The sequence below is a fragment of the Balearica regulorum genome, chromosome 1 (genome assembly GCF_011004875.1).
Source record: "Balearica regulorum gibbericeps isolate bBalReg1 chromosome 1, bBalReg1.pri, whole genome shotgun sequence".
Classification (NCBI taxonomy): Eukaryota; Metazoa; Chordata; class Aves; order Gruiformes; family Gruidae; genus Balearica; species Balearica regulorum.
Genome location: NC_046184.1, coordinates 159,163,229 through 159,181,637, shown reverse-complemented (window position 1 = coordinate 159,181,637; position 18,409 = coordinate 159,163,229). Strand labels below are relative to the sequence as shown.

Genomic DNA, 18,409 nt, shown 5'->3' with positions numbered 1-18,409 from the left:
CAGGCTGCAAGAACACAAGCAAAATGAAGTATGACACACATATTAAGTAGTTAATATTTGTCAGCAATAGGGTGCAGATTTTAAAACAGTAGCAATGTATGGGAAGTGCGTTTTTTTAACATGTAACACCCTTGACAATTCATGTTTTGAGACAGACTGTAACAGAGACATCTGTTCTGTTTGGCTTTTATTTACTGATGGCAGTAGAATACTGTAATACACTTCAGTAACAAGACGTGCTAGTTTTCAAACAACTTTGACAGCTGTGATGGAGCAAGGGCAGGAGATGAGTGCTAGCTGAGGATACGTACACTTTACAGACACAGACTAGGTTTTTAAGGCTCTTCTCAAGGGGAGGGAAGAAGAAAGATGGAAATATGCTCATCTTTCATTCAGACATGTGAAATTTAAAGCGTCTCTCAATGGCCTATGTCACACAATGAACAATTTTAATTGTCAAGAAATTGCTTTTCCAGCTTGACTGCCTGCTTAAACTAGAGAGTATATAAAACAAGTCCACTCTTCACGCAGTCCTACATGAAACAACATGGTCATGGAGACATTTATAGTTGTGCCTCTGTACATTAAGCTCTGTATAAGTTGCTACCTTGGTATTTTCAAACCATGGCAAAAATTACAGAAGTAGCAAATTAAAAAGCCCTGAAGCAAAAAATGAGGAAGTTAATTGTCTGGAGTTAACACAGATAGAGCTAAATAAACCTTAACTCAAAAGCAAAAGGTTTAGATAACTCTAAACCAGAAACAGATACAGAAAAACGCAGGAAATTAAAGTATACTGAAATGAAAACCCAGGAGGCTAAGGAAGATAAACACCCCCACAGCCTAGTCCAAGCAAGGTAGGCAAAAAGCTAATTCTCTGAAGCGTTATCTTGTAATGACATGGGTATCAACCGCCACAGCTTCTGTTCATCTATAACCTGAAACTATTTTCTTTCCGTTCTCCCTGTAATTTAGACATTCGTTCTTCAAATCCACTCCACTAATCCTTACGAGGCAAGGGTATGTTCCTAAAATGAGTGTTTGGATGATAACGAACACTTGTGGTCGGAGGATGCACACGAGCTGCTCATCACCCTGGCCCTCAGCACCGTTTCGAGTTCAGCGCTCCGGGTCGCTCGCCCTGAGCTACGTTGTGTTACGGCAGCAAAAGCCTTTCAGCAGCCCCCAGCACGCCGAGGCACGCTGCTCCGACCTGACAGGCCCGACGCACCACGGGCACCCGGCTCCCCGCGGGGACAGAGACAGCGCGGCGCCCGGCCTGGGAGCTCCCGGCCCAGCGGCGGAGGACGCTCAGCCGCTCCCAGCCCCTGCACACCTCCGCCGACTGGCGAGGAGCCGGCGGCAGGGCCGCGCCGCGCTGCTGCCCCACCGGGATCCGCAGCCCTCAGGGCGGGGTGCTCTCCGCCGGTGACGGGGGGGGGGGCCCCTTCCTCCCGCCGGAGCGCTGCCCCGCCGCTGCCCCTCCGGCCGCCGGGCGACGGCTGGCCGCGGCCGGGCGGTGAGGCACCGCCAGGGCAACGCCCCCGCCCAACGGCTGCTGCGGAGACCCGCCTCCTGCCGCGCGCGCCGACCGCTCCGCGAGCGGCTCACTGGCCGCAGGAAGCTCCGCGGCGGCGTCACCGGGAGCGGGGGAAGTAGGGCGCGCGAAGGGCACCGGCCGCTCGAACCGCGCGGGGCCGCCGCGTCACGTGGCGGCGAGGGCGGGCCGCCCCGCCCCCGCTCTGCCCCGGCGGCGCAGGTCCTAGCGCTCCCCCCCCCCCCGCCAGCCCGGCGGCCGCCCCCCGGCACTCACTCGCCAGCGCTGCCGGTGCCTCCGCGCCTTCGCTTCCGCCTGCGGCCGCCTCCTTCTGCCCGTCCCGGGGCGCCTCTCTGGGGAGTAGGCGGCGGGGCGGAGCGGGGCGGAGCGGCGGGGCGGGGCCTCCCCTCCCTCCCTCCGTCCCCGCGGCTGCGGGGGGGCAGGACGGGGTGAGTTGGGGTCGTTCTCCCGGGCCGCCCCGTGCCTTACGGGGAGGTGGAAGCCCGGGCAGAGCGGCCGGCGGGGCCCGGAGGCGGGAGAGCAGGGCAGGCCGTGCCAGCGGGGAAGGCGATAGCACAGGCTGCAGCGCCCTGTGCTCCCCGCGAAGAATCACTCCGCTCCCCAAAAACCGGCAACAGCAAAAAAAATAATCCCCGTAGCAGTGGTGGGACCTTCCGACCCGGAGGCCGTAACTAACCCCATCAAAATACACAACCTCAGGCAGCAAATATGGCTTTTAGAGAACTTTTAAAAACGCTTACTATTTTAGAATAGTATTGACTACTCTATAGCAGGGATTTTGGCTGTAGACAGAGATTGATTCTGAGCCTGCTGAAACAAAAGTGTTAAAACTTGGAGTGTGCCCAGTGCCTGGCTGTTTACCTCCCTTTCAGCAGCTTCCCAATTCCCAGCCAAGGGTCCCCTCACGCTGGCTCCGTGGGACCAGCCCGCCATTGAGCAAAGCACATTATGACTCCACGTGAACATGACTACGCGGGTAGGAGGGATAAGAGCAAGGTACCCTTATGCTCTGTTTGATGCGAAAAAATCACAGAATCACAGAAAGGTTTGGGTTGGAAGGGACCTCAAAGATCATCTAGTTCCAACCCCCCTGCCATGGGCAGGGACACCCTCCACTAGACCACGTTGCCCAAAGCCCCATCCAACCTGGCCTTGAACACTGCCAGGGAGGGGGCATCCACAGCTTCTCTGGGCAACCTGTGCCAGTGCCTCACCACCCTCACAGTGAAGAATTTCTTCCTTATGTCTAATCTAAACCTTCCCTCTTTTAGTTTAAAGCCATCTCTCCATGCCCTTGAAAACAGTTGTCCTGGTTTTGGCTGAGAGGGTTCATTTTCTTCACAGTAGCTAGCATGGGGCTATGTTTTGGATTTGTGCTGGAAACAGTGTTGATAATATGTGGACCTGTTGTTGTTGAGCAGTGCTTACACCGAGCCAAGGCCTTTTCTGCTTCTTGCACTGCCCTGCCAGTGGGATGGCTGGGGGTGCACAAGGAGTTGGGAGGGGACACAGCTGGGACAGCTGACCCCAACTGACCAAAGGGATATTCCATGCCATATGACATTATGCTCAGTTTATAAGGAGCTTGGGGGAAGAGGAAGGGGTGGGGGAGAGTGGCAGCATTTGGAGTGATGACGTTTGTCTTCCCAAGTAACCGTTACACGTGACGGAGCCCTGCTTTCCTGGAGATGGCTGAACACCTGCCTGCCCATGGGAAGTGGTGAATTAATTCCTTGTTTTGCTTTGCTTGTGCGCGCGGCTTTTGCTTTACCTGTTAAACTGTCTTCATTTCAACCCAGGAGTTTTCTCACTTTAACTTTTCCAATGCTCTCCCCCATCCCGATGCGGGGGAGTGAGCAAGCGGCTGTGTGGTGCTCAGCTGCCGGCTGGGGTAAAACCATGTCAAGGTTGAACTAATTAGTTAGGTATTCCATCACTTTCCTCAAGTGCTGCTTTTTTTCCCCAGCATACACATTCAACATCAATACACTTGTGCAGAATCAAGATTTTGAACTGTTACTCTAAGGGGAAGAATGTCTGCCTGTGTATCACAGTACCAGTCTACCGTGCCCATTAGATTTTCTTCCTAGCTTATAGCAGAACCCTGAATCAAAAACTTGCTACAAAAATAAACACCTTTATCACAGTTAAAATCTATGCAAAAAGATAGCAAAATGCAGATTTATTACATGGCTCCATTACAAATGTATTTACTGCTTGCTCAGCTGAAAAGAAACTAGAACGTACCATTGGCAATCTAAATGATTAACACTACATTAAAGAAACAGTTCAACTCGGCAATCACAGGCTACCATTTTCAGTATCTGTAGGTTTTTTTCCTAACAAAAATACTTATTTTAAAAAGCCCTGAAGCACTTGACATGTAATACATCACTGACACGCACTGTACACCCATGCCACGATACTGCAGTGCAGCTTTCTAATACAAAGGTAATCTGTCCTCCAGCGCTCCGTAGCCCAAGCGGCTGTGCACATCCTCTTCTTCCGAGTGGCTATACAGTCCTTTTTCCTTAAAGCACAGGATTATAACATTACACCTATCCACAAGCGCCTCATGCTATCGTGGAGCCCAGCAGAGAGCCTACAGCAGCCATTACCAGCGGTACCTGCTGCTTATGGTGGTACACAACAGAATTTTGACTCCCTCGGTGTTTACATCACAGAAATATCAAACATGTGATCTCACTTTTGTTTCTGGCAAATTTTAGTCTTTTTGAGTTAAAGATGCCCTCATGAACACACATTTGGTAGCGACATATCAAGAGCTGTGGAAAGGGCCAAGTCAAGAATCAGGTGGGAATCTATATGGCATGGTAGGTATGTCAATGTACCTATGCTCACATGGCGTGGAATGCAAGCAGGAACCAGCAAATAAATATTCAGATATTTAAACTAAAACCACCCCACCATACAGAAATGGGCTATGCTATCACATTTAACATTCTAACAGCTACAGGTTGAAGTAGAACCTTCAATTTAAGAAAAAAATCTCACCTTTGCAAATTTACAGTTGCTTTAGATTGCTTTTAAAACAAAGTGAAGGACACCAAAAGTCAATATAGTAAGAAGTTGTTGCCATTTATTGTGACCATAGACAAACTACCAATGGATCAAACTGGACTTGAATGTTCTTTTTCTGTAGGTAGAGATTTGACATTCAGATGCTTTATCAGCCATATAAATTTAACTATCTGCAGAAAGCTCTCTTAATTTGTCTCATCTCATTCCCTCATTCAGCTACTATAACCCTCTGACTCTCAAGGCAAGTACCTGCCAATTTGCTTTAATACCAATCTTTTAATGTTCTTGGTGCAAATAATGTATGAGAATGATAGAGGTGTACGAGACCGGATTACTTCAACTGAAAGCAGCAGTGAGATTTTCTTCATACATATGAGCTGATCACCTCAGTTACCCTTTGAAGTTAGTGAAGAAAAATGCCTGCTTCAAGTACATGATGCCTCAGATCCTAAGGATGCTTTTCTTTAGGGGATGAATGATGTTTCAGATTTCCTGTTTTTTTTCCCCGTGACTCCACAGAGAAACTAGGATGAATAGCTCAGATGCAGGTATCTCAAATATGAAGGAAACAAGTTCCCAGTGAATAAGCCCAATATTTTAAACAAACCATTCAAAAGTATTGAAGTTTTTTATTTCTGAGTGCTCATAAACACACACAACCCACATATCTAAAGTTTAAATCCAAAATATGAAATTAAATAACAGGAAACTTCATGTACATGGCATTGGTCTAAACACGAGAGAAACATACAATTAGAGAACTCCTTTGGATGTTTTTGGTGAAGACAGACAGTCAGCCCTAGCCGTTGTTATGAATGTTTTTCTGAGTCCATTCTATGCGTTGAATCATTCTGTATTTCTCTCCTCAGAACTGTATTCGAACAAGCAATCTTTGAGAAAAAAAAAAAAAAATGTATCCAGGTTTCTTAATCTCACTACAGAATCAAGCAGGCCAGCTGATAAGAAGGAAACTTCAGTCTTCTGTAATTAGCAATGGTGGAAAGATAACATGGGGAAAAAGATCCAGCACGCTGGAAAGACAGGCAATGTTTGTAACAACAGTTATGTACAAACCCACTTTTTCTTCACCCTTCTCTCTTCCAGGTTGTGTGTTCCGCACTATTCCAGGAGTCAGTTATGAGGTATGAAAAACAAGCAAAAGGTTAACATGATAAACATTTTAATAAAACTCACTGTATTATTTGCACTCTCAAAATATTTCTGAAAATAAAGTAAAAAAATATTTAGCATTCTTGAAAGTCTGAAGGAATTTTTATTAAAAAAGCAGTCTTGTTTGTTGCTTCTTTTGAACCCAATTCTGCCTCAACATTACTCAGACATAAGCGTATCCTTATTACCATCATAGAAGTAATCACATTGAATTTCTATAGCAGTGAAAATTATATAAAACAAACCCTCACAAAAATATATACAGGTTGACAGAAAATTAATCCAGAAGAAATCGTGTTGTCTATATTAAAGAGTAAACACCATTTTCAAATACCAACAAAACATCCAATTTATTGGCATGTCTCTTCCATGTGAGACTCTTGAGTAGAAGGACAAACTGACTCCCACAGAGGAATTCCTACAATAACTTTGGTTTATGATGATCTAGAGAGAATTCATACCCCATACATAATATTGATCTAGTGGATTTCTGTAAAGCTAATATGGCAGGCAACAGGGAAAACTATACATGTGAACTTCATGATGAGAATAATAATTTAAACTCAGTATGTCATATTCCAGATATACAGAAAAGACCTGATCATATTAAACACATTTATCTTCTGCTATAAACTAGCTCATCCAGCCACATCCCAACTCCTTAATACCTCATGACTGAAGTAGCTAAGTGTTCTCTATAACCAATGAATAATAGGCTATGTATGGAAAGCCTTAAAAGTCTGCTGTTTGTACTGAAGGGTGTACTTATTTCAGCATGTTTCAGATACAAAAGTTAGTACTGACTAAACTATGCTGGTTATCAGAAGATGACTAGCCATCCATACCAGTGCAGCTTTCTGCTGGATCAGTACAGATACTTCTCAGAGAGCATGTGTTGTGGTTTTACCTGCAAATATATTCAGGAACTGGTTTCTGAAAATTTTGTCCAGAAACCAGAAGAAATGGAAACAACTGCATCAACTTAGTACCTTATATGAACTGATTAGTCCTGCTGAGAGGCTGAGGCTCTATTAGCAGGAGAGGAGCACTGCACTAGCACAAATACCTGCCTCTGGTACCTCAGCTAAAATCAGTATGGCAACATACTATGTAATATAGGCATATCAATTCATTCAAAACCAAATTTGTGGACAGCACCACACTGCCACAGCGATGCTGGCTAGATTTATAAGTAGTCTGGCAAGAATATCTTACATTAAAGTAACTGCACTACTTGTAGTACCCAAACTAGCTTTGTCAAGAGGATGCTTTGGTAGCTCTCCAGTATTGCAATGTGCTCTGCACATTGAAACAACTTTAAAGAACAACTGTCATTTCCAAGAAAATTCATAACGTAAAAGTAGCCTAGGTTCAAAACATAGTATAGATGTAGAATGGTTACATGGTGGTCAGATGGCAAGGTCACACGACATCCTGTCCTACAGCAGGCATTCCTTCTACACTTTAAACAGTTCCACACATAGGTGAGATGTGTATGAAGAACATTCCACAAACTCTATACAATAATCACTGGACAAATTAGGAAAGCTGCAAATACTGCACTGATTATTTTTTTCCCTATCAGGGGAAACAGAGGGAAAGCATAAAAGAACATGAAAAGAGAGGTAAAGTTCCTCAGTTTTCACATCCAATAGCAATCTTTCAATCTTCAAGAAAAAACCCCAACAAATAAATAGACATATGACTACTTCCTGAAGCAGGAATGTCAATATTAGCACAAGACAAACACCTCTGGACAGCCAGAGTTTAAATGTATATTAAAGCACAGCACATTTTGAAAAGTATCATTTTGATGTGTACCATCTCTGAATCATCCCACACCAATATGATCAGTTTATACATTAACAGCTATGCTTATTTAACTGGCACTTCAGCAAATGCATGAGCCATTGGAGACAAAGGTGAATCCGAGTTCCTTCCAGTTAATACATCAACAGCCAAGGTCAGGTGCTCTGCCTAGTTACTTTTTAACACAAATTCTCTCCTTATTCACCTACAATATAAGATCTGAGAGGTGTAATGTCCTCAACCGGAAAGGACTGAAATGCCTGAGAACACAGGAATTAGCTCCTGTAGTCGCTATACTGTCTTTAGACCACTGACCTGCAGCAGGAGCTAAAGCAATTCTGACTTGTTGCCCCAGTTGTCTATGCTAGATGAGGCTGCCTGCGAGAAGAGAAACTCTAGCCGACTCCACTGTCACCTCACACTTCTTTTGCCTTTGCTGCTTGCTAAAGTCTCTGTCTTCACCTAAGAGTATTTTCTCCACTCAAGCATACCTCAACAGTACACCACCTGACAAACAGTTATGGTCAAATCCTTGTCCTCATTTACTCCTATACAAATCCAACACTTTGAACGGTGGAGCCACAAAGAAGAACGAGGGCATTAACTCAAATTACAAGCAGACTGATGTGCTGGAGCGAATCCATTCTTCCACTGGCTCTGCAGGACTGGCAGTAGAAGGCAGTAATAAAACTGAAGTGGACAGATATTCTTCGCACTTGAAAAGATCAGGATTTAAACAGGAAATTGCACTTTTTAAAGAATGACTTTCAGAAATAAAACTGCCTTCTGATATTCATCCTGCTACTAAAAAGTCAGATGAAGATATCAAATTACAAGTCAAAGCTGTGAAATTCCATCTGCATTGCTTTCATATACCTATAAAAATGTTCTAAGGGACTTTAAAAGCAGTTCAAGAGTAAAAATAAAATGATCTCTCAAACTGCAGCTGAAACGTTAGGATCTGTAGGAGGGCATAATTGGACATTCAAGTGTGCAGTGCTGGTGGTGGTATTATTTTTGAGAAATAATGACTGAATCCTTTACATGGTCAAAATACCCATGTAAACAGCATGCACGGACAACCTGAAAAGAAACATCAGGCACCGCCTTTCTTTTGCAATTGCTCCAGTTTTCTTCGTAAGAGGTTGTAGTTTTCCTTGGTCCCGGGTGCCATAGGATCAAGCTTCAGAGAGACTTCATAGTGCTTCTTTGCTAAGTCAAGATTTCCCCAGCGATGATAAAGCACAGCTGGAACATCAAGGAGGAATTTCATTAGCAATATTGTTGAATAACGTGCAATCTTGCCAATCACTTGGAAAACAACATTAAAGCATTTGTTTCCAGTGAGGGTCTCTCGCTGGCTGGTGGCACAGTAGCTGCTTGTTCTGTTGCCAAATGCAGGAGCAAAGCCTCGGAGCAGAACTGGCATGGGAATGATGAAGGAATGAATTACACTGCAGCCATAAATGGCAGCTCTTATCTGGTGAGCTCATTGCGGGTTACAAGCATAGCATAAATGAACCAATTTGCAGACACTGAAGTGCAGCTACCTCTGGGCTGGATTGTGCAGCCCTCTTGATCTGTCATATCGTGTGACAGCTTTTCTGGTTTAGTGCCCTGTTCTTCTGGCTGGCAGTTTTTCTAGGAAGTAAAATAGAAGTCTGCCCAGCAGGAAGAAGGCTAAAAAGATTGCTTTTTCTTTTTAAACACAATGAATATGAAGCAAACAAACAATACAGCTGATAAGAGTTAGAAAGGCTCTTACCCAAATTACCATGATAACTGGCAGCATTTGGATTGGCTTTAATCGCCTTGAGGAATAAAGCTTCAGATTCCTGAATAATTTAGAACAACAAGTCAACAGGACAGTCTATTCTTGTAGTATATAAAATAATGCAAAATTTACCCACAATTGTAATTAAAAGCCTCCCAAACTATGCCATATCTGTAGGATACCACCATATATATATTCTAAGTTTCCGTGATCCTGTAGCTCATGTGGCTACAACCTCCAGAAAACAGTAATAATGCAACGAATAAGTACCATGCTTTCACAGGATGCTGTTATTTTAGCAGAGAGCTATTAAGTACCAGTGAAGTTTACAAAGCAGTTTGCTTAAATAATTTTTAAAATTTTTTTTTCATAGTTATAATATTTGCAAACATTACCTACTGAAATTTTCCCTACTTTTTCAATTAAGTTAAAGACAATATAATTCAGTATCTGAGCAAACTGCTTTTAGACACCTTTCCCTTTAAAATAGTTTTTAGCATTTAAAATGGGGACAAATCCCTTTCAAACAGATGTTTCAGCATGGTTGTCAATGAAGAGTAGCTGAGTGCCTGTTACTTAAAAAAGATTAAGCCAACTTAAATATTCCTCACATTTCCTCACAAGTTATCTTTTCCATATTCCCACTTGTGGTGTGTACTCCTGGGACTGTTGATATCTGAATACTTCTTAGAAAAGCTGAGCTCCCTCACCAAATATTCAGAGAACAATTTACTGCTAAATTTATTCTCTAATTCAAACATTTTTATATATTTTCCCAAACCAGCTGCTAATATAGATACTTTTGTTCCAGAGAATATTTCCTGCAGAAGTTTAAAAAGATGCATTCCCTCCCCAATCCAAATGGAGCATATTTACTCGCTTGCATGTAAGTGTAGATATTTTAGAGAACAAATTTTACATAGATTTCTCTGCTGTGCTGTGTTTTAGGGAAAGTTACCCATTCAGTTTCAATGCAAATGACCTGAAGATAAAATTACTTCAGTGCAGTAGGCTTCCATCTGAATGCACATACTTGCTGTCTGAGGTATGTGAGAACAATAACCTGGGGAAAAGGCCTTTCCTTTGTGCTAAGCTTTTATTACTTATATCCACAAAACACAACACAGGCTCTACTGAAAAAGAAAACCTGTCAGCCAGATTTTTGGTTCCAGCATCTTCTCATGTGAAGCATGAAGTAAGTCTCTGTAAGGGTCCCTCAGGGGACAAGAAATTTCTGATGTCAAGATTGAGTCACTCAACTTTGAGTGACTTAAGAGCTTCCCAGTATGTCCAAATTGAAACTCAAACTACATGCTCCTTTCAAAGCATTCGTTAGCACAGCTGAGGCTGCCACTCCGAAATCGAGAGAGGCTGATGCAGAAAGTGCCTTCATCTTCTCAGGTCAAGAAAATTACAAACCCTAGGGTTCTTGATGAATCCTTTTGCAGGACATCCTGTTTCAGGAGAAGGAATACTTGGATAGGAACAAACAAGGAAACCAGATGTCTGGAAATTTAGGGAGTATATGACTCCATAGTGCGAGTTTTAGCATTGCCTTTCCCTGGCATAAGCAGCAGCTCCAGCATTCTCATACCCAGACTATTAACATTCCTGGATGCATTGGTCTCTTTGAAACCCATACTATTTAGTGTCTTCATTAAAGTTTTGGATGATGGGATTGAATGCACGTTCAAAACTTTACAGATAGCACCTAAGGGGAGGGAGTGGTTAATACACTGGAGGGGAGAGCTGCTGTTAAGAGGGACCTGGACAGACAGAGAAATGGACTAGCAGGAATCATGGAATGGTTGAGATTGGAATGGACCTCTGGAGGTCATCGGGTCCAACTTCCCTGCTCAAGCAGGTCCAGCTGTCCAGGACCATGGCCAGGCAGCATCTCCAAAGATGGAGACTCCACAACCTCTCTGGACAACCTGTGCCAGTGCTCAGTCAGTTGCAGTAAAAAAGCATTTCCTGATGTTTAGAGGGAACATCCCATGTTTTGGTTTGGGCCCATTGCTTCTTGCCCTGTCACTCAGCACCACTGAAAAGAGCCTGGCTCCATCCTCTTTGCACCTTCAGGTATTTTTATATATATATTGACATCCTCCCCCTGAGACCTCTTCTCCAGGCTAAACAGTTCCAGCTCTCTCAACCTTTCCCCATAGGAAAGATGCTCCAGTCTCTTCATCATCTTCATGGCCCTTTGCTGGACAGTCTCTAGTATCTTCATGGCTCTCTGGGAACTGGAAACAGGACTCCAGGTGTCGCCTCACCAGTAGAGAGGAAAGATCACCTCCTTCAACCTGCTGGCAACACTCCTAACACAGCCTTCTTTGCGGCAAGGGCACGTTGCTGGCTTATGTTCAGCCAACCTGGTGTCCACCAGGACCCCCAGGTGCTTTTCTGCCAAGATGCTTTCCAGCTGGGTGGCCCCTTACATGTACTGTGCCTGGGGTTGTTCCTCTCCAACAGCAAGGGTTTGCACTTCCCCTTTGTAGAATTTGATGAGGTTCCTACCAGCCCATTTCTCCAGCTTGTCGAGGTCCTTCTGGAGGGCACCATGACCCTCTGGCATATCAGCCACTCCTCCCAGTTTTGTGTCATTTGCAAACCTGCTGAGGGTGCACTCTGCCCCACCATCTAGATCATTAATGAAGATGTTGAACAGGATCGGACTGCAGGAATCTCGTGATGTTCAACAACAGTAAATGCAAAGTCCTGTATCTGGGATGGGATAACCCCATACAAATGTACAGGCTGGAGGGCAACCATCTAGGAAACAGCTCTACAGAAATGGATCTTGTGGGCCTGGTAGACAGCAAATTGGATAAAAGCCATCAGCGCACCCTCAGAGCAAAGATGACCAACCACATCCTGGGCTGTATTAAGTAGAAGTACAGCCAGCAGGTCCAGTGAAGTAATCCTTCTCCTCTATTTAGCACTTGTAAGACCACATCTGCAGTACGTGTTCAGGTTGGGGCTCTCCATTACAAGACAGACATGGACATACTTTAGTAAGTCCAGCAGAGAGCCACCAAGATGGTTAGGGGCTGGAGCACAAGACATACAAGGAGCAGCTGAAAGAACTGGATCTCTTCAGCCTTCAGAAAAGAAGATGAAGGGGAGACCTTATTGCTATCTACAAGTACCTGATCAGATGATACAGAGATGGAGACAGACTCTTCTCACAAGTCTGTGAGATGGGATGAGACACAATGGATGCAAGCTGGCATATGGAAAATTCCAATCAGATAAAGAAAACAATTTTGTTGTTGTTTTTTTTTTACCATAAGGGTGGTCAAGCACTGGAGGATGCTGTCCAGAGCGGTTTTACAATCAAGATCTGTAGAGACATTCAAAATTCAACTGGAGATGGCCCTGCTTTGGGTCAGGGGTTGGACTAGATGACCTCTGGATGTCACTTCTGATAAAATTATTCCATGATTCTAACTCAGTCACCTGTGAAACATACTGAGACTCAAACATTTGGCAAATCTAGTGGTGTTGCAAGGGATATAGCTGGCTTTCTGGGCTGCAAGCGCACGTTGTGGGCTCAGGTTGAGCTTCTCATCCACCAACACCCCCAAGTCCTTCTCTTCACGGCTGCTCTCAATCCATTCCCCACCCAGCCTGTAGTTGTGCTTGGGATTGCCCCCACCCACCTGCAGGACCTTGCACTTGGCCTTGTTGAACTTCATGTGGTTCGGGTGGGCCCACCTCTCAAGCCTATCAAGGTCCCTCTGGATCACATCCCTTCCCTCCAGCGTGTCAACCACACCACACAGCTTGGTGTCGTCGGCAAACTTGCTGACGAGGGTGCACTTGATCCCACTGTCCATGTCGCCAACAAAGATGTTAAATAGTGGCAGTCCCCATACAGACCCCCGAGGAACGCCCCTTATCACCACCTCCTTTTTTATTTTTTAAATCCACTAAGACAGACTTGTTTCTACTACACCTGGAAGTTTTCTAGCTTGTGTTCAACTTACTTTTTCTACTTATTTCATTATACATGCTCGTTATTCTGTCATGCTGCATACTCTTCTTGATGAATATCTACACAATCCTCTATTCTTTCACAGTCATGACTCACCAAAATAATCCTAGCAATTATCTCCTCCATAATCTCATCCCTTATACATTCTGGATGTTAATTTGAATCTCTCTGGAACTTTGGTAATCTAAAATATATATTTTATAACTTTCTCAGGCAGAGAGAGAAAAGAAAGAGAGTGTACAGAAAAACACCTCAGCCAGTGGAGAGAAACAGTAACGGGGGGGCTGTCTAATGGCATCACTAACAGACAAAAGTAAGTGCTGGGTTGTCACAGACCCTGGCTTCACATGTGGACAGGTCACGACTCCACAGCTGAACAGGACTGTACAAATTTAAGTGGACACAGAAATTGGTGGAAAAATGTATCTATTCTCAGAAGTTTAACATAATAAAATCTTCTTATTTTGCATATAGTGAGGATGTTCCTTCAGTGCTGCTAACATTAGCACTATCAAAAAGCCATCAAAATTCCCCAAAGCCATAGTTCAGTAAATGATGTTTTTCTGAGGAATACCACAAACTTCCTTGATTATTAATTTCTCCCTATCACATACATCAATCAGTGACTATGGAGTCACTTAAAACAAATAAATATATTAACTGTGTATGATTTATTCTCTGTCAGCTCATACAACTCCTTTTGGGAAGTAACTCATTCTCATCAGTTCCATTATATTTACTGCTTGTAAAGGTAAGTAGCTAGTACTGAGGTACCACTCGCAGGCCAGTCCACTGCAACCAAGAGAAAGTTCAATGCATTGCTTAATGTATGGACTTTTTCCTCATAATATTCTGGGATTACCCAGGTATCCCACCCTCAATCTGGGATTAGTAAATCTGTAATATCTCTATTTTAGATAGCGTCTGAGGCAAAGAGGCTAGAATTCATACTGGATAATGGTAAACCTTGCTTCCTTTACACACAAAAAGCAGAAGGACTAGCATATCACATCTAATTTTAGTTCCTGAACCAAGACCTCTAAATCAGAGCAGGCTCTCTCCATCAGCAGTGAAGCAATACAAGACCCTAACTGCCCTCTAGTGTGCTCAAGAGTCTATTTCTCCCCACTGACCACTAACATAGTTTAGGGCAGCAACATTCCTAATGCAGGCATCTAAAATAAGGTGGGATGAACTAAGGCCAGAATCACACAGCAATACTGTGACAGAAATGGGCATTTAAACCTGATTATCTAAGTCATAGTCCTCAAACACTTTCTACAGAAACTTAAACAGTTTAAACAGGAGAAAAAAAAAAACCCAAACAAAAAGAAATACAACTAACGCTCAGAAAGCTCTAGTCACCTACCTTATATTTTTGCGATTTCCCCAGTACATTTGCCAATGAAAACATAAGAGAATGATCATTAGGTATTAATTCAAGGGCCTCTCTTCCAACTGCTTCTGCTTGAGCTAGATTGCCTGGGATCCCATGTAGTAGAAAAAGAGAAGGCATCTTTTAACACAGCCTTATTAGTTACTTTTCATGCTGCAAGCACACATTTTTTTATAAATAGCTGACTACATGCATTTTTGAAGAAAACCTGAAGAAAAAGACAATAGAAAACCTCCATTTTGTTTTTAACAGATAACACTTTCAGAAGAACAACAAAGCATAGATTCAAAAGTTCTGAAGTTGGGTCTATAATACAAACGTGCTTTCACAATGATGGCAATTCAAATAAGGATCAGAAATTCAATTTATAGGCTGGATTTCAAGTGATGCTTTAAAACCATTGAGTGAGAAGGTATTCTTGTATTTATAGAGAGTGTCTGGGTAGCCAAAGAAGAGACAGAACTCCTTTTAGATGAATACAGATAAAGCTTTAAGTTTTGCAAGACACTGAATTATTCATTAAAACATTCAAGTGGGCTTATACCTGTGTTATCAAGCAATATAATCATATTGTTCCAAGCCAAACTATGCTCTGGTTTCAGAACTGTAGCATTCCTCCATGCATTCAATGCATCTATATGGCGATTCAAATCTGCATACTAAAAAGAAAGAAAAACTCAGTAATTTCACCCTGATTTGCTTTACTTTCCTATCATGCACTAAAGATGCTGAAGAGTTGTTAATGTTTCATTCCATTCTAGTAGAACTTGTTTTTATAGACAAAAATAAGAAATGTGTTTTTATAGACAACAATAAGAAATGTAAAAAGAATACTAGGGTAGTATGAAAGGTATAGTGCTTTATACTAATTTTACCCTGCTTTTCTCTGGGACCCAGGCTTGTTTTCAAATATGCATGTACCAATAGGATAGGGAAGAAAACCAGCATAAAATTAAAAAATCTACACAAGAGAATAAGTAAATATTTAATATAAATATTTCCAAGAATCTAAATGGAATTTTTTGGCAAAGTTCTCCTACCTAACAATATACTAATGTTTGCAAAACAGTCTAATATTGGAAAATGCTTAATAATGTCTTTTGAACAAAAGACCACAATCTATATTTTTGTTTATACCTCTTTATATGAAAAAGTAGGACAAGCAAAGGTTGTATGGAAGGAAATATACTGGGAAAGCAATAGGAAAAGCTACCGAAATTATGAAATCACCCTGAACTACATATCAAACAAACTGGAATAACTATTAGCATTTAACAATGCAGTGGAATGATATATTTATACACACAGACAGATTCCTGTCATAGCTATCATTTATTCACGAGTACTTACCAACCGCCCTAAATTGTAGTAACAATCTGGGTATTTTTTCCTGTGTTTAATTGCTGTCCAGTAGCTTTGCTCTGCCTCTTCAAACCTTCTTAAACTGTTTTGTACTATTCCTAGATTCATCCATGCAGCAGCAAAATCAGGTCTGGGCAAATTGGGGGAAAAAAAAAAACCAACCAAACAACTAAGAGAGAGGACAATTGAGCATTTGGAACACAAGATTCTATTGCATCATTTCTGCTCAGCTGGTGCAAAACACTGCTTAGCATTGTTCTAAACATACTGTATTTGTACAGCTAAGGACAGCAACTCCTCTGCTTCTTGGAGCTCATTTCTTTCTTTCAGAATATTTCCAAGGTTGTTCATGGCATGTACGTATTTAGGATTCAACCTAAAATTTAAAATTTAAGACATTAAGACATTATTATGTATGGGACATGCATCACTATATGCAAATTGCTAGCTCTGCAATGCTGCAGATCATGAAAATGAATACCTAAGCATTTTCTTCATGTTAAACATTAAAGCAATTTTAGGATAGTTCATTCAAGCAGTAAAATTCCTAATACCTTACAGCTTCTCTGTAGTATTTGATTGCAGCACTTTGATTTCCTTTATCAGCCAGGTTTTTGCCGACATTGTAGTGCACCTGAAAACACAGATGAACATTCTAGCAGATGCTATATAGTCAGATATTTTGTGGAGTCAAGTTGTTAAAAATTCTTACTCCAAATAGATACAGTCAGCGCTTGCGTCATTCACTGCTGGCTTTTGTTGTAGGTGGATACTTAAGATTGGACAATACATACAATGAAGATAAAGACAGCAAGACAAAAATCTGAGAAACAAATTAATAAATTAGCTTACCTATTCCAGCTATTTAAGAAAGATTATTCACTTCCTGATAGTATAAATGAGGTCACTACACTTTCCACAAGACTTTTTGTATGGAGACCTCCTGCTCTTCATTTCAATTATTTGTCAGATAAGCAAGAGAAAGTCTGACTCAATGAAATCCACCATAGCAGAAGAAACACTATAGCAACATAAGTGTGGATTATACTTCACTTTCACTATAGCACAAACCAGAAGAAACTCAACATTAACAGAAAAACTAAGCTCCATACTTCAAAAACAAACACACGAAAATTAACATACACACACTCTTATTGTCTTAGGGTAAAAATGCATCAAACAGCATTTCTGAAATAAAACTAATGTGTGTGGCAATATGTTGGAGACCTTGCCTGTTAAAAAGTGGAGAACGAAGGAAGGATCTAGAGCTTTGAGATATAGCTACAGGGAAGAAGATGCATCATCTGAACTTATTACAAAGACTAAATAGGAATAAATATATTTCAGGACAAATCTGAGCTGGAAGAGATCTCAAATCCTACTTTAAGACAAATCCCAGAAGACTACATTACCTGGTAAAAGGAAGACTCAAGTTTAGAAATAACAGAAAAGTACTGTGAATACTGACTCCTGAAAACAGACTTCTCAGCAACTACATCAGTAGTCATTATTTAAATTACCTTACTCTTTGAAATCAAATTGTATACACTTCATCTAAACCAAACACACATTGTAATTTCTTCCATACTTTGAAAATCTAATTTAATTTTTTTTAAAACCACTGTGCAGGAATTACTTAAGATTGAAGTACAAAAAGATACGTTTGTAATGCTTTTAGATAACTCCAACTCACCTTCTACATTCAAAAAAGGATTTTATCTCATGTGTCCATCAAAAGATAAATCCTCATTGTATTTGGCACAACACCTAGGACCTATTGATCCAGCACACACAATTATGTTTGAACCTAATTGTTATGGTATTTAATTGTTGAATTCCATCTCTATGTGACTTGTAACTATGCAGTAACATACCATCAACAAATAAAGAACATTTTCCATGGTTTCTAGAATGAGTAAAAAAGTAGTGTCACTGGTTTTACACAGAGCAAAGATGCTATAAAGCTTACTAAGCATACACAGAAGGAGCTTCTCAGGCTGTAAGATATAAAATAGCACATAAATTCAGCATCCCATAAAAGCAGTTCTACCACAGCTTCCAAGACAAAAGAAAAAAAAAATCCAGGTATTTCTTTTGTACATTCATAACAATATGACAAGGTCCATGCCAAAGCAGCAAAGTAATGGTACATTTATATCAAGACATAGCCATTCATAAAGATCAGTTGATGGTGTCAAAAAAACCACCACCAGAATAGCATTGTTTTCCCAGGAATCATTAAAGTAAAATGATACACCCTGAAAGATGTTTCTTAGGACTGAACAGTATTTGTATATC

The 18,409-nt window shown here is 41.8% G+C and overlaps 2 protein-coding genes across 3 annotated transcripts in view; both read right to left on the bottom strand.

Annotated features, from left to right (window-relative positions):
- GGACT (gamma-glutamylamine cyclotransferase) overlaps nt 1-1,897 on the bottom strand; it is a 31,468-nt gene extending 29,571 nt beyond the window's left edge. Inside the window, exon 1 of one of the 2 annotated variants that reach the window (XM_075740866.1) lies at nt 1,814-1,897. The gene's annotated coding sequence lies outside the window, so the exon portion shown is untranslated. The remainder of the gene's footprint in view (nt 1-1,813) is intronic. The other variant, XM_075740872.1, reaches the window with a different exon arrangement.
- A 1,816-nt stretch (nt 1,898-3,713) lies between these two features.
- Nucleotides 3,714-18,409, bottom strand: part of TMTC4 (transmembrane O-mannosyltransferase targeting cadherins 4) — a 59,737-nt gene continuing 45,041 nt past the window's right edge. Inside the window, 7 exon segments of the mRNA XM_075740834.1 lie at nt 3,714-8,827; nt 9,345-9,414; nt 14,723-14,835; nt 15,294-15,408; nt 16,100-16,241; nt 16,380-16,487; nt 16,666-16,745. Of these exon segments, the coding sequence (XP_075596949.1) occupies nt 8,676-8,827; nt 9,345-9,414; nt 14,723-14,835; nt 15,294-15,408; nt 16,100-16,241; nt 16,380-16,487; nt 16,666-16,745 (780 nt within the window). The 3' untranslated portion in view covers nt 3,714-8,675.